General features: G+C 39.1%; 1 protein-coding gene across 1 annotated transcript; it reads left to right on the top strand.

The window, feature by feature from the left end:
- The first annotated feature begins 10,653 nt into the window (after positions 1-10,653).
- Positions 10,654-15,285, top strand: LOC114322472 (uncharacterized). The gene is made up of 6 exons (XM_082915612.1): positions 10,654-11,210; positions 11,942-12,011; positions 12,093-12,200; positions 12,566-12,652; positions 13,457-13,525; positions 13,939-15,285. Exons 1-6 carry the CDS (start codon positions 11,062-11,064, stop codon positions 14,098-14,100), a joined length of 645 nt encoding a protein of 214 aa, XP_082771738.1. The 5' UTR covers positions 10,654-11,061; the 3' UTR covers positions 14,101-15,285.
- The last annotated feature ends 201 nt before the right edge of the window (positions 15,286-15,486 follow it).

Here is a 15,486-nt window from a genome sequence, read left to right as displayed (position 1 = left end):
CGTCATCGAGAAAAGAACAGCACCAGTAGTGTTAGCCGAAGAGCATACAGAGCAAGATGCTGAGGGATGGAAAGCAAATATAATCCAACAGAACAGTTGAAAACAGGCCAGAGAACAATCAGACCAGCAGAACTTGCATAATTTCTGCTCCTCAGAGGAGAGTTGTATTTTTGCGGTGCCAACAACTTGCTGGCAAGGTGCGTCGGTAGACAAGAAGTAACTTACAGACTTAAGCAGATACATGCTAAGTCTCGTGGAGATGGAGATATCAGTCTATACCGACGGATACAGAGGCATGGGTATTACTGGCCAGAGATGGAAAAGGAAAGTACTGAGTTGTAGAGGCAATGTGCAAAATGCCAATCCCATCCTAAGGAAGAGGAAGCCCATTTCTTAAGCAGTGAAGAATGGAGGCAGCCATATGTCGACTACCTTGGAAATGGCATACTGCCTGAGAACAAAGCCGATGCAATCAGAGTTAAGAGACGGGCCCTCCGCTTCTTCCTTGACCAAAGGATGAGGCAAATGAGGTGCTGAGGGAAGCCCACAAGATAGAACATCAAGGAGGGCAGCGATTATATGGACTTCTCATTCACCTCGGTTACTACTGGCCGACAATTGAAGAAGATGCTAAAAACTTTGTAAGGAGATGCCAATCCTGCCAGAAGTTTGGGAACTTGATACATGCACCGGCGGTTGAGCTGCACAACATCAAGACCCCTTACCTGTTCCATACTGGGGCATTTGACAGCGCAGCAATCGAAAGGCCACAGATTGCAGCGACTGAAGTTAGTACCAAGTGGGTGGAGGCCATACCGATGAGGAAGGCAAACGGGGCAGGAGCAGCCAACTTCATCAGAGAAAGCATAATCTGTAGGTTTGGCATACCAGAAGTAATGTTGTCCAACAATGGAACTCCCTTTGTAAATCGTCATGTGGGAAGACTGCTGAACGCTAGGAATGGCAACGGGGCGGGACGGGGCCGGGGACTGCCCTCCCCGTCCCCGATCCCCAAAGATTAAAAAATCCCGCCTCTGCCCCCGATCCCCGCCAGGGGAGCCCATCACCCTCTTGTTCCCGTCCCCTAACGGGGATCGGGTTTCCCCGACCCTGAAATATCCCCAAGCTTTTTTTTTTTTTTTGAATTTTGTTCAACAACTCACTGACTAATCAATATATATCACAAATCAAAAAAAAAATTAACAGATCAATATATAACAGATCAATTTTGTTTAATGTATAACAGATCAATATATAACTAGCACAGATTAAAAAAAATTATTCTGAACAATACAGATCAAGAACATCAGATCAGAGGGAGAGAGAGAGAGAGATAACAGATCTGAGTACACCTCCATCGTCTGGCACAGATCTTAGCGATGCCAATGACCAGGCTCTCTGGCGAGATCGACGGTGGTTGTGGTGGTGGGTTCGGTGGTGGTGAGAGAGAGATGGACCTTCTGCTCAAGAATAGAGAGAGACGAAGTGGAGAGAGAGAAAGAGAAACTGAGGCGAGGAGAAGAGAGAGAGGGGGGTTGGGGCCAGCGGCGGTGGTGGCGATGTCGCCGTGTCGTGACTGTGAGAGAGTTGAGTTGAGAGAGAGAGAAGAACGAGAGAGTTGAGAGAGGGAGAGAGTTGAAAACGAGAGAGTGAAGAGAGTGAGAGAGTTGAGAGAGAGAAGATAAGAGAGAGAGTGAGATAGTTGAGAGTCAGTGAGAGAGAAGATAAGATCAAAAGTGAAATTGATATTTATATAATACAAGAGGAACAGAGGCGGGGATGAATCGGAGAAATTTCGGGGCGGGGCGGGGCCGGGGCCGGGGCCGACAAGCCTATCCCCGTCCCCGGCCCGAAAATTATCGTGGATGTATTTTTCAATACCAGCCCCGGCCCTATGGTGAATAATTTTCGGGGAAAACTCGATTTATCAGGACAAGGCGGTCCGGTCCCCGTTGGGCCGGGTTGATATTGCCATCCCTACTGAACGCCTACCAGATCAAGCAGCACAAGTCTAGTCCATACTACCCCCAAGGGAATGGACAAGCTGAGGCGACCAACAAAACCATCATTCGTATATTAAGTAAAATAATGGATGAAGCAGGGGGCACATGGTCTGAATGGCTTCTCGTAGCACTCTAGGCGTATAGAACGTCAAAGAGAAAGCCAACTCAGGCAACCCCATTTTCCCTAGTGTACGGGTCCGAAGCTGTGTTACCAGTTGAGTTGGCAGTACCCTCAGCAAGAATGGCTATGTCAGCACACTTTGTTCCAAACAGCAGAATGAATGACATAGAGGCAGCTGAAGAAAAAAATGATCGAGCCTCGCGGGCAATGGAAAAGTATCATCAATCCATAGCTCGTGCCTACAATCAATCTGTTCAACACAAGAAGTTCAATAAAGGGGACTTGGTATGGAAGACAATAGACGAAATCATGCGGGGGCAACTAATTCCCAAGTTCTCACCAAGATGGGAAGGCCCGTACAAAGTTGTTGAGGCAAGCAGCAGCAGGTACTACAAGTTTACGAGTAGATGATGGGTTCAAAACTGGCCTTATCATCGCTACGTTGTCTGCATGCTCGAGGAAACTGTCGACTGCCTGAAGCCTATCCCTCATCCACGATAGGTCCAAACTATTCCTCTCAAAGCCGCTCTGGTTTGCCTCGGCACTTTCCACGAACTTGCTAGGGGTGGTCAGAATCTTCTTAGTAGCAAGGTCGCAAATGAAGTTGGCGAGTGACTCCAGCAGTGCTATCTGTACCAGAGATCCAGGAACGTTAAAAGTAGCAGCTCCTGGATGCGGGGCGAGAGTGGGAGCAGCTGCAGAGGAGACCCAGTAACTCAGAAAAGAAACTTTCTCTAAGAGCTGAGAGGACTCCCTCACACCCTTTCCAACTTCAATCACTAGAGGGAGACTGGTGGAGCGACCAAAGGTCTAAGGACGACGCACTTCCCCTGAAGATGATTGCCCAGCAGCATTGGAATGGATAGATGCTGCGTTGGCGACCGGGTGAACTAGCCTCGCGAGAAAGACTAAAGCTGCCTGCGCTGTCATGTCGCTTCGAAAAGAGGTCATCCATCTGGTAGTCTCCAACGTTCAGATCTAGAACAGCAATGGTATCCATTCCAGTATAAAAATCTTAGGATATCCCAACGTCAGCTGGCATTTTCGGAAAGTGAGTGGGGTACAAGTTTGCCAGCTGTTCAAAGGTTGCCAAAGCAACTGGGTCAGAGGTCCCAGCGACAGCAATAACAGTGTGGGCGGCTAAAATGACAGCTACCTCTGCAAGTCGGTCCAAATTTAGAGGGGCCACAGCAGGAACAGTGGAAGCAGTCGCTACACTTGCCCTCTCCTCAGCCACTTAGGCGTTTGGAAGTGGGGTCTGCTGAACCAATGGAGACTCAGTGGACTGGGAGGAACCACCAGATGCAATTCCAAAGGGAGGTGGTGCAACTTCCAGCGGCTCTCTCATGCCGCTATCTTCCCTTGGGGTCTCAGGGAAAAATCCTCTCCACCGACAGAGGAACGGTCAGAGTGTACAGAATCAGCGAGGTTTGGAGGCTCTGCACCCTCCAACTAGGCCGCTTGCAACAACTTCCACAGCTGGGGGAACTTCATTTTCTGCAGCCTCCACAACTGGCTCAGCCTCAGTAGTTGGTGCAGCCCTAGCACTTGGTTTTTCTTCAACATCTGGAAGTACTGCCGACAGAGGAACGGTCGGAGTGCACAGAATCAGCGGGGTTTGGAGGCTCTGCACCCTCCGACTAGGCCGTCCGCAACAACTTCCACAGCAAAGGGAACTTCATTTTCTGCAGTCTCCACAACTGGCTCAGCCTCAGTAGTTGGTGCGGCCCTAGCACTTGGTTCTTCTTCAACATCTGGAAGTACTGCCTTGCCGGTCCTGAACCTTGTGACCCTTGTAGCAATGGGAAGGTCGTCGTCGTCTGAATCTGAGGAAATTTCGATGGCAGTAGAAGAACCTCCGGGGCCGATGGTATGGCCGGTGGGCCCTGAAAAGAAAAAAGGTTATGTGATTACCATAGTAAATGTAAGAAGTCCGAGGAATGTGATTTCCGGATAGTGATGCTTCCAGCCCAGCCCAATTTGCATCTGTATGTACTTCCACTTGAAGATGTCCTTGTTTTTTAAAATATCAAGCCTTTATCAGGAGTTCCCTTTAGATACCTTAGGATCCTGTATGCTTCTTCAAAGTGCTCCTTTCCTGGTGAATGCATGAATTGGCTTACTCTGCTTACTGCGAATGCTATGTCGGGACGTGTGTGAGATTAGTATATCAGTCTTCCAACAGGTCTCTGAAACTGGTCTATATTCACCACATCTTTAATTCTAGCATGTTGTAGCTTCAATTTGAGCTCGGTTGGTATTTCAGCAGCTTTACATCCGAGCAAGCCTGTTTTTTTGAGCAAGTCAATTGTGTACTTGCGCTGAGTGACAAAAATGCCCTCCGTAGATCTAGCGAACTCCATTCCAAGAAAGTATCTTAGTGCTCCAGGACCTTTATCTCGAAATCTTTAGCAAGTTCTTTCTTTAACTTTTTCGATTCGGCACTATCATTACCTGTTAGAATTATTTCATCTACATAAACAACCAAGATAGCTACTTTACCTTCTCTTGAGTGTTTATAGAACATAGTATGGTCTGCTTGGCTTTAACTGTATTCAAGGATTTTTACAACCTTCCCAAATCGTTCAAACCACGCCCTTGGGGATTGTTTGAGGCCGTATAGAGACTTGTTTAATTTGCAGACTTTATCTATACCAAACTTCTTTTCAAAACCTGGATGTAGGTTCATATAGACTTCTTCTAGATTTCCATTCAAGAAGACATTTTTTACATTTAATTGATGTAGAGGCTAGCTGGAATTAACTGCTAGTGACAGTAAAACCCGAATTGAGTTCATCTTGGCAACTGGAGCAAAGGTTTCTTGGTAGTTAATCCTGAGGGTTTGTGTAAACCTTTTTGCCACGAGTCTCACCTTATATCTTTCCACGCTACCATCAGCTTTGCACTTCACTGTAAATACCCATTGGCACCCTACTGTCTTTTTGTCCTTAGGCAGATTCACTAGCATCCAAGTACCGTTCTTTTCTAGAGCATTCATCTCTTCCATAATTGTTGATTTCCAATTAGGATCATCCAAGGCTTCCTTAATAATTCTAGGAACAAACAGGTTAGATATTTTTGAAGTAAATGCTCTATGACTTTTGGAAAGTTTATCATAAGATAAATATTTCGCAATGGAATGTTGGGTACATTTTCGAATTCCTTTCCTAATGGCTAAAGGAAGATCACAATCTGTGGGTATAACTTTAGGTAAAATCGCTGAAGGAAATGGAAATGAAGTAGAGACAGATGATGGAGGAACCAGATTAGGAATACCTGAACTACTTGAAGGACCTTTTTTAAGAGATTCTGATTGGCTTTGTGGTAGAGTGGTTGGCTAGTCTTTACTTTTTCTTTGAGTATTTTTCCGAGCATAAACCAAAAACTCAGGTTCGGGAACAGTTTGTTCCAATTGTAGTATTTCTCCCCCTGCTTGTGAGCCTTCTATGTTTGGAGAAGTTGGACTGCGATTTCCTTCGTTCTCCATATCTTGAATACCCTGTTTCTGTTCTTGTTTTTCAGAAAACAAGGGATGGAGATCGAATAGGATTTGGTAAGGGATCCGAAGTTGTCTGCCAAAAATTTTCTTGCTTTTTCTTTTTCTCCCCTTGAAGAGAATTTTTGGTAAAATAGGATTGAGTTTCAAGAAAGGAGACATCCATAATCACCCAAATGTTTTTGTTTGAGGATTATAGCACTTGTAGCCTCTTTTGTTTGGAGCATACCCGATGAAAACACATTTTTCTGCTCTAAGATCAAGTGTGGATCGAATTTGGCTGGGTATGTGAACGAAAATAGTATAGCAAAAAAATTTTGAAGGCAAATCTGAATTAATTCTGCAATCAAGAAAGGTTTTTTTGAAATATTCTAGGGGTGTGACATATTGCAAAACCCGGGTAGGCATTCTGTTAATTAAATAAGAGGCTGTCAAAATGGCATCTCCCCATAGATATTTGGGAACATACATAGAGAACATTATGGCTCAAGCTACTTCCAGTAAATGGTTATTTTTTCTTTCGGCAATACCATTTTGTTGAGGAGTGTCACGACATATAGATTGATGAAAAATACCTTTTTCTCTAAAAACATTCCCTAGATATTCATTGAAGTACTCTTTTCCATTATCAGCTCGAAAAATACTAATTTTTTAATGAAATTGATTGTCAATCATTTTGTAAATATCTTGAAACACGTTTTTTACTTCAAATTTGTCTTTCATCAAATAAACTTAGCAAAGCCGAGTGTGATCATCTATAAAAGTTACAAACCACTTTACACCAGTCATGGTGGTAACCTTGGAGAAACCCCACGTCACTATGAATTAAGTAGAATGGTTTAGAGGCACGGTAGGGTTTTGTAAGATAAGTAGTTCGATGACTTTTAGATAAATAACAACTTTCACATTGAAAAGACGAACAATCCAAATTTTTAAACTAGTTACGAAACAAATGTTTAAGATATGAAAAACTAGGATGTCCTAGTTTGAAATGCCAAAGCATTATTTGCTCGCGAGCCGAAAGTGAACTAATACTACAACCATAGCCTTGAGTTGTTTTGTTGCTGGATATGTCATCATCAAAGTAGTAAAGACCATTGACCATTCTAGCACTGCCAATCAACCTCCCCAAGTTACGGTCCTGAATTTCACACTGAGAGTCAAAGAAAACAACACGAAAGTGAGAGTTTTTGGATAATTTACTGGCAGACAACAACTTGCAGGCCAATTTAGGAACATGAAGGACAGAGTGAAGAGTAATATTTTCTAAAATTTTTATTTGAACTTTTCCTACAATGGGTGAGAAATTGCCATCAGCAATCCTAACTCTTTCACTTTCAGAATAAAATAAATAAGTATTGAATAAAGAAGAGAAAGAAGTCATGTGATCAGATGCCCCCGAATTAATGATCCATGGGACAGAATTTTGACTACAAGATAGAGCCATAAGGATTGCTGCCTGTCTGTGCAAGAGAACCACTAGGAGTGCTGGATAAAGAATTGGATTTTAGCAGTTTAAGAAGATAATCCATCTACTCCTTACTGAACAGACTTACTTCAACCTCATTGGGATAGGAGGATGCATGAATTGGTCTGTTACTTGATTTGCAGCTCTTCCAAGTTGCAGGCTTCCCATGGATCTTCTAGCAGTTTTCTCGAGTATGGTGTGGTTTATTGCAATAATCACACCATACTCAAGATTTTTCATTCTTCCATGGTTTAAAAACCTTGTTTGCACTTGCATCTGATGCAATCATGGATAAGTTTTCCACAGGTGTAGTAGGTCCCTTTTTCCCATTCATCACATTCCTACGGCTTTCTTCTCTCCTAACTTCAGCAAAGACATCACCAACAGGAGGCAGAGGTTGGTGGCCAATTATTCTCCCTCCGACTTCATCAAATTCGATGTTTAAGCCGGCAAGGAATTTGTAGATACGGTGATCCTCCACCATCTTTCTGTTGTGATTGCAGTCCTTAGTTGACTTCCACTCATAATCATTGAACATGTCCAAATCTCGCCACAATTTCAGAGAATTGAAGTACTTAGTGATACTGTCCTCTCCTTTACAAATGTCACCAAGTTTAATTGTCAACTCATATATTTGGGACTGATTTCCCAAATCCGAATACATCTGGGTGATATTATCTCAGAGTTCTTTGTCTGTTGGATAACACATATAGTTGGAGCTGATGTCTTCCTCCATGGAATTCACTAACCATGTCATGACCATGGAGTTTTCAGCATCCCTGGTAGCATTTGCCGAGTCCTCTTTTGCTGGTGCCTTCTTCTCTCCTGTTAAGTATCCGATCTTTCCTCGGCCCCGAATGTACATCTGGATGGACTGAAACCAACGCAAGAAATTATCACCATTGAGTTTGATGCGGGTGATTTGCACCGAGTGAGAATCAGTGTTGGAGACATGTTTCTCAATGTTTTTCGGTGAAACGGTAACAATGGATTCAGATGTGGTTTCTGATATGGTGAAGGACAACTTGCTGGTTCTAGGATTACCTCAGAAGGGTCAGAGAATAAGTCCTCAGCTTTGATACCATGAAAGCTAGAAAGAACAATATTTCTTATTCTCATATTCAAACAATGTACATAGCACCTCTATTTATAGGAGATACAAGGCATAAAATTAGGAATTGATTAGCTACTAATTAGCTACTCTTTAGCTACTAATTAGCTACTCTTTAGCTACTAATTTTGATCCTAATAAACTTTCCTATTCTATAGTATTGACTAAATCTAAATGTTTACAGTTGTGATATCCAAAAGAATTCAGCCATATCATGGAAGAATTATTTTCTTTCCATTTCCAATATTGAATATAGTTGATATTTGTTAGTTTTCCTTTTCTCGGCTTCTGTGGCGCATAGGCATTGTTCGTCATGCTATGCTTTTTAAGGGGTAAGTGTTTTATTGCCATAAAAGGGGATTTACAATGAAGCTCATGACATGCCAAAGGCAATACCCCCTCTAAAAGAGAGCTTACGCCTAGCCTGCAGAACAATTAAACCTCAGCAATTGGCATTGTAGGATAGTTTTTTGTGTGCTTTGCAAATCCTTAGAGCCTGGGGTCAAGAGAAAATTGATAAACTAATTGGCATGAGTAGTATTTTATTTTTGAGTTACTGCTTATGTCTACAAATTGGCTTTCATACTTAACCAAAAAAAAAAGAAAAAGAAAAAGAAAAAACAATAATAGGGTTAAGTTAGTAGTTTATTGGTGGTAGTCGCTACATAATTGATGTCTGTTGGGCTATATATAATAAATCCACTAAATTCAATCGTGATTTCTTGCAGAAGTGAGAGTTGTTGCTTTTATTTTACTTTTTGGTTTTATTTTAGTCACCCTAATTCCTAGGTTCTAGCAATAAAGCTGGTTGGGAGGTGTGATGAATGCTTAAAATTACATAGTTGTTCTATGAATTTTGGATATTATATTCATTCTCTCAATTTGTATTTAATTGTGATTTAATGAATTTAATTTAAATTTGTAGAAAAACTACATTTGAGCCTTCAACAATATCAATTGCTCAATAAGGCCCATAAGACTCGGTATGCTTCTAAATCATCTCATAACATTCACAAAACCTCTCTCAAAGGTTAGACAAGATTTCATTGTACCTCCAATCCTTTAATATTTTGATTTTGGTCTTCAAATACTTATTTGTTTTTCCTTTTAATTACTACTCGTCTTCTGTTCTTTATTTGTTCCTTTTATGAAATATATATTTGGTGACTTAGATAATAGCAAAAACGCTAGATCTGACCGCAATGTTGTCAAGGGTGCTCGGGCTGCTCGAATTCAGCAAAACAAATGGTAGTTTTTATCTTAATTTTCTACCCCTCTACATAAGATGTATACCTTTTTACTCACAAGGGTCTTGTGTTTGTAGCTTTTCATCAAATAAAGGATAATATTTCTATTGCCTAATGGCAGGATTGCATATTTTTGTCGATAAGGGAGCAGAAAAGGTGTGCTGTTTTGGAAGAAAAAAGGGCATCTAGTTGATTGACTAGTCCTCCCCGTGTCATTGTATATGATATGTTTTTAATGTTAATATTGTTTGTACTCAAAGGAATTGTTAATCCTTCACAAAAGGTTCTTTTGTATAAAACTAGACTACATTTGTTTCTTGGTAAATTGAGATCTAGATGGACTGGGCCGTTTCATAGTTAAAACTGTTTTTTCTCATGGGGCCCAGATTGAAAATCCCAAGAATGGTAATGTTTTTAAAGTGACTGGCCAACGTCTTAAACCAGTTTTGGAGAATTTCCCACCTGAAGAGGAGAGGAGTCCATCGAATTAAAAGACCCTATTCATTTATTCATGTTTGAGCTGGTAAAGATGTTTGTAGTCCTTCTTTCACAATAAGTTATTTATGGGGAAAAAAGAAATTATGATTTCATCTGACAATTATTCTCTATTTATGATGGCATATCATATGATAAATCATATTTGAAAATCACTCTTCCAATGTTTGATTGTAGTGAACTTTTAGACCCTGTTGTTGCTGAAGCTACACTGGACTTTCGGAATCTTAACAAGAGAACTTTTAACTAATTTCCCTACATTTCTCCCTCAGGTATGATTTGAGATTGGCATGATTCTTTACTTGGGGTTTAGTTTCTTCATTTGACTGAATTTTCAGATTTAGAAGTAGAAAAGAAGTATGAAACATGTATATCAAATATTTTGGTAACTTATCCTCCTCTAACATCAGTCTTGCATTTGTAGTTTTTCCCATTAATGCTAAGTTCCTCATGTCATCTTTTTGGTTCTGTTCTTAAAAGATATATTTAATTTATTTTATTGGAATGATCTTAGTTATAATTCGTGCAATTGTTGTGTCCTCGAGATATTTGTATATGACAAATGCCAAAAGTGCTGGATATTGGGATTGAAATAAAGGAGTGTCTTGAAAATAGGTCAAACAGTTAAAAGAAGTGCATTAATTTCCATAAAAACTGCATTGAATTTAATAAAGTGTCTTGTGTTTTCAAAAAAAAAATTGGGTCTACTTTTCGTGTCCCCGGGACACTTGTTAACAAGACCCTTTATATATTGGTATTCATAATTGTAGTTTTATTTTATTTTTGTCCTGTCAATGCTACTTCAGAAATAAATTTTGTTGCTTATGTGATGCCACATCTTATTTTGTATGTTTAAAGTTATTATGCACCTTCCCGACCTTGTTGGAACAAAATATGGTATAGTGATTTCGTACTGAAACTAATTGAGCCTAACGGAAATTTTGACAACTAAACACATATGTTTAATTTCAAAAAGGAGGATCTAAAAGAATGCTTTCGGAGATACTGTGGACTCAATCTGCAGTGAAGGGCATTACTGACTTTCATACATATATTTTTTTTCTGTTGTCTTTTTTGATGCAGATTTGAAAAATCGTTTCTAAGTGTGTTTCCAGCATTGATGTCTCTTGGGTCATTTGTTCAGCTATTTCTTTCTCTCGTTGACTTACCAAGTAAGTTTGTTTTTCAGGCATGGTTGTTAATTCTCTACACAGGTTTGGCTTTGCGAGAGAACATACTTAGAGTGAATGGAAGTGATATTCGCCCATGGTAATTTGATATGATCTTATATGCATTTGGTTGAATTTTGTGCTAAGATTGCCTTGCCTTTATTCTTCATCATTTAAACTATGTGTATTTGTGATTGAGATTTTTTTAAAACATATTTTCATAGTCAGACATTAGTAATTTCATCTCCCATGCCTTTCAGGAGGGAAAGTGAATATGCAATTTTACTGGCAATGAATTTATGCTATAAAATAGAGTTGCCAGAAGAATCTTTTGACTTCGATGCTTAAAATTATAGCATGATATTCAGTAAATGAATTTATACAGTGTGTTGTCAAATTGCATATTGCAATGAATTAGAAAATGAACAGAGGGTAGAGTATATGAAAAAAATAATGGTTGTCAATAATGAAAGGAGGATATTACTCTAGATGGAGCTGCATGTTGCAAAAGAATTCATTGAGTTGACTCCAAATAGACATGTTTAATTTTGTTAAATTGAGTTTTTCTAGCAGTATCTTGTTCTCTTATATGCAGCAGCAGCAACTACATTCTAATTCCAGCGAATTTCTGCCATGTTCAATATTGCTGGACTCATATCATGCTTTTTATTCAACTGGCAGGCTCATTCTCTTTATTTTCTGAATTGTGTCAGAACTTGGATGAAAGTGTGAAAATGCATTGGATTTTTTTTTTGTGATTCTTATCTGCCTCCTAGATTAATATGCATACAACCACAGAATATGTTAATGCTTGCACTTGTGCTGATGTAGGTGGATAAAACATCACTACTTCACTATGGCCATGGCACTTATCAGTCTCACTTGGGAGACCCAGAAGCAGGTTATTCTCCTTCTTAAGTGCATATTGAAATTTTGTTTTTTTTTTTTTTTTTTTGAGTGAGACTGTACATGTACTGTGCAGAGAGGGGTGCAACTGTTCCTTCAATGGGCTATCATGCAAGGAGTTGCAATGCTTCTACAAAATAGATATCAACGGCAAAGGCTTTGTACACATATTGCACTCGGCAAGGTGTAATTGAAAAGAAAAAACAAAAAAAACTCCTTTCACCAACGAATTTTTGTGCATGCTTCATTTTTGCCTTTATTATCTTCAGTTCTTTCTGCAGTCTACTTTGCGTGTGTGTCTGCACTTGGTTGGGTGCTCTTTGTGAAACCTTGTCGTCCTGCATGGTTTGCAGAACTTCAATGAGTTCTTTTGCTTCTGTTGGTTGCAATAACCATGTTTTTGTCTTCTAGCCGATCTGTGTTAGTTTTTTATGGCCCATCAAAATACAGATATAACTTTTTTTTGGTGGGCATATAATGTTTATTGCAGTTGTTCTCCTCTGCAGGTCTGGGATGACTCTTACCATTTGATCCCGTTGTTAATTGCAGGCTAGGAGAATGGATGTTGTTTGGGGAGAAACTGCTGGAGTCGACGGTCAACTATGGTGGTTGGCACCCATTCTATTCATATTACAGGTGATTTAAGTTGTACAAATGCCTGTTTTGGGGACCATCCCCACAAAAGATCATATTAATGTATGCTTTGCCATCCAAGTCATGTTGAATCAAACAAACACAAAAGCGATTTAAATTAAGGTTGTTAAATATTCATTTTTTTTCCTACATAACTTGCCAAAAGTTATGTACATGTATAAATAATTAAATATATATAACAGCTAGGGAAGGGAAGTTTTTGTTACTATCAAACATCATCACATTCCTTGAGTGTTTTCTTTCATTACTTGATGAAGTTGAAGTCATATTATCATTCTCTTCTAGTTTGCCATTCAACAATCCTAGTTTTATACATGTAATGCAACTTGCTCTTTCATCACAGCTCTCTCTCTGTTTTGAACTTCTTTGGCTCACATGTCATGATGTCACCATGAAGTTATTTGATTTTTTTTTTCGTTTTTTTCTTTGAAGATATTAGAAAGAGGCATGCTCACCAAAAAAAGGAAAGAATCTGTACATCATTGCATGATGATCATTAATTGCCCAATCCTTCAGTGAAAAAAATAATGAAATTAAGATCCAGTACTTCAAAAGAAATTTACTTAGAGCATGCCGACAGTATTTGTGATGGACTTTTTGGCTTCTCAAGGCCTTTCATTTGCTTAATAGTTCTACTACATATTTTCTTCAGTAATAGGTCTCGCAAATTAATTGTTCACTTTCATTTGTTAGTTGCTACTAATCCAATAAATGAAGCAACAATATGTCACCATGGAGATCTGAGCTAAATTTAAGTGACCTTTATTTGTATGTTCTTGATTTCAGGGTTTTGAAGCATATGTCGGAATTTTGCTACTTAAAGCTGCACTGGCTGGTGTTGTTTTTGAGTGGCAGGTAAGAAGTATGTTTTGAGTATTGTTATGTGGATGCTTGGAGAAGTATTGCCATGGGTTTTATATTTGTGATTTACTTTGCTTTTAAGATTAAATTCTTAATTCTATTTCAGTATTTGCTTGAGTAATTTAACATCTTAGTTGGACTCATACTCAAGGTTGTTAAAATCGGGATCCTAGGTAGGATCGTAAAGTGAAAAATCAAAAAATCAACGATCCTACTTATGATCCTACCTATGATCTTATACGATTCTACACGATCCCATATTGCGATCCTATTGTAGCACCCATCCTACAACGATATGGATCTTTTTAGCAATATAGGATCGTATCCTACGATCCGGATCGCGATTTTAATAACCATTCTCATACTGGGATAAAACTTAATAGATTATCTAATTTACTTTTGGTCAGGTTGTTACCTGTGGGGTGCTACTGATTGTTATGGCAGTTGGGAATTTTGTAAACACAGTGCAGACACTAGTGGCAAAATCTCGATTTAAAGCGAAAATGAAGAAAACTAAAAGTAAGCTAGAACTAAATTTGGGATCCCATCCCATTCCTTATAATTTGTGACCGGGAAGACTGTTGTGCTAGTTGAGTTAGAGGATATGAGAATTTCTTTCGCAACCCGTTATTCCTTGTAACAACCTTTTCACCTTTATACGCCTAGACTAGTGATGTTGTTTGTGAGAGTGACCTTTAATTGCATCAAATAAAGCTATATTTTGGTTGTTACAGTTGTGCTAATAGTCTATTATACCTATTATTTTGTGTAATTTGTCTTTTTGTGAATTAAGTAGACACATTATACCGTTACCCTTCCAGTGCTTTTTTGTGTGTCTTCTGTCATTTTGAATCTGGTTGTTTTGTTTTATTTATGGGCTAATTACACAGACTTCCCTGTGGTTTCTAAAATGAAATTACACTGTTCTTTCTTAGCAACGGAAATGTCTTATTTATATCACTATATTTTGGCAACTAGACGCCAAAATTACCTTTTATTTCTTAAATACTGAACACCCAACTAAATCCATCCGGCCGAGGCCCTTGTGGCCAACCGGCATGTAGCCTCGCCTTAGGGTTACTGCGGTGAGTGGAAAGTTTGAGGTTCGAGTTGATAGATCAACGGCGGTTCTTTAAATTTATAATCTAATTTTACTAACATACTAACATTCTATCTTTGACCCAAAAAAAAAAAAAAAAACTGAATCTATCCTTGCAACCAAACAAGCCACATTAATATTAGCATAACAAGCAAACACCCCCTTATCTTCGACTATTTTCTTCCATCTTCCTCCCGTTCCTTCTCCATTGGCAACACCACCACATTTCACAGTGGGAGCAAAACCTTGAGTAGGGAGGAGATGGCGACAACTGTCTCTTATAGTCTCTTTTGAAAATCTCTCTTTCCTTCCCTCCAACAACACACTAAATCCATCACAACCATTGTAAACTTGGGCTACTACAGTTGGTTTTCTAGTGCACTTGTGTTGTTGGTCGGTTGCTGGTTGGTTGTTGGTTTTCTGTTGGAATGCTTGTTGCTGATGATGGTTTAAATGCGAGCAAACTAATTTTTATAAAATAAAATTGTATTAAAAAGTCCTCCAATATAACGTTCCAACATATATAAAAATATATAACAATGTTTCACTTATTACAAATACTTTAATAATTAAAATATTATGTACTCTAATATTACGCATTGAAGCATGAGGAAGGAGCATAGCTCGCTTTTGGAGAGCTGAGATACAGGTTTGTAAAATTAATTTAAATTGAATAGATTATAATTGTCCTTTTTTTCGTTATGACAAATGCAATAAATTAAGTAGGTTATGATTATTAAATCGATATAATTTTTCTGTGTTCACAAAATAAAAAATGAAATGTCCAACATCTTTAATAGTACGAATTATCAAAACGAGATCTATGACAGACCTCATAAGACTAAATAGCGCTCTT

Source organism: Camellia sinensis, chromosome 2 (genome assembly GCF_055761805.1).
Source record: "Camellia sinensis isolate YWXY chromosome 2, ASM5576180v1, whole genome shotgun sequence".
Taxonomy (NCBI): domain Eukaryota; kingdom Viridiplantae; phylum Streptophyta; class Magnoliopsida; order Ericales; family Theaceae; genus Camellia; species Camellia sinensis.
This window is presented reverse-complemented; position numbering and strand designations above follow the sequence as displayed.

Bases quoted from the DNA above. Each gene is read 5' to 3' on its own strand.
- LOC114322472 (XM_082915612.1), top strand. From the start codon at position 11,062: ATGTCTCTTGGGTCATTTGTTCAGCTATTTCTTTCTCTCGTTGACTTA. The intron at 12,012-12,092 runs GTTATTCTCCTT...TGTACTGTGCAG, and splicing joins CTTGGGAGACCCAGAAGCAG to AGAGGGGTGCAACTGTTCCT. The intron at 12,201-12,565 runs GTGTAATTGAAA...TGTTAATTGCAG, and splicing joins CACATATTGCACTCGGCAAG to GCTAGGAGAATGGATGTTGT.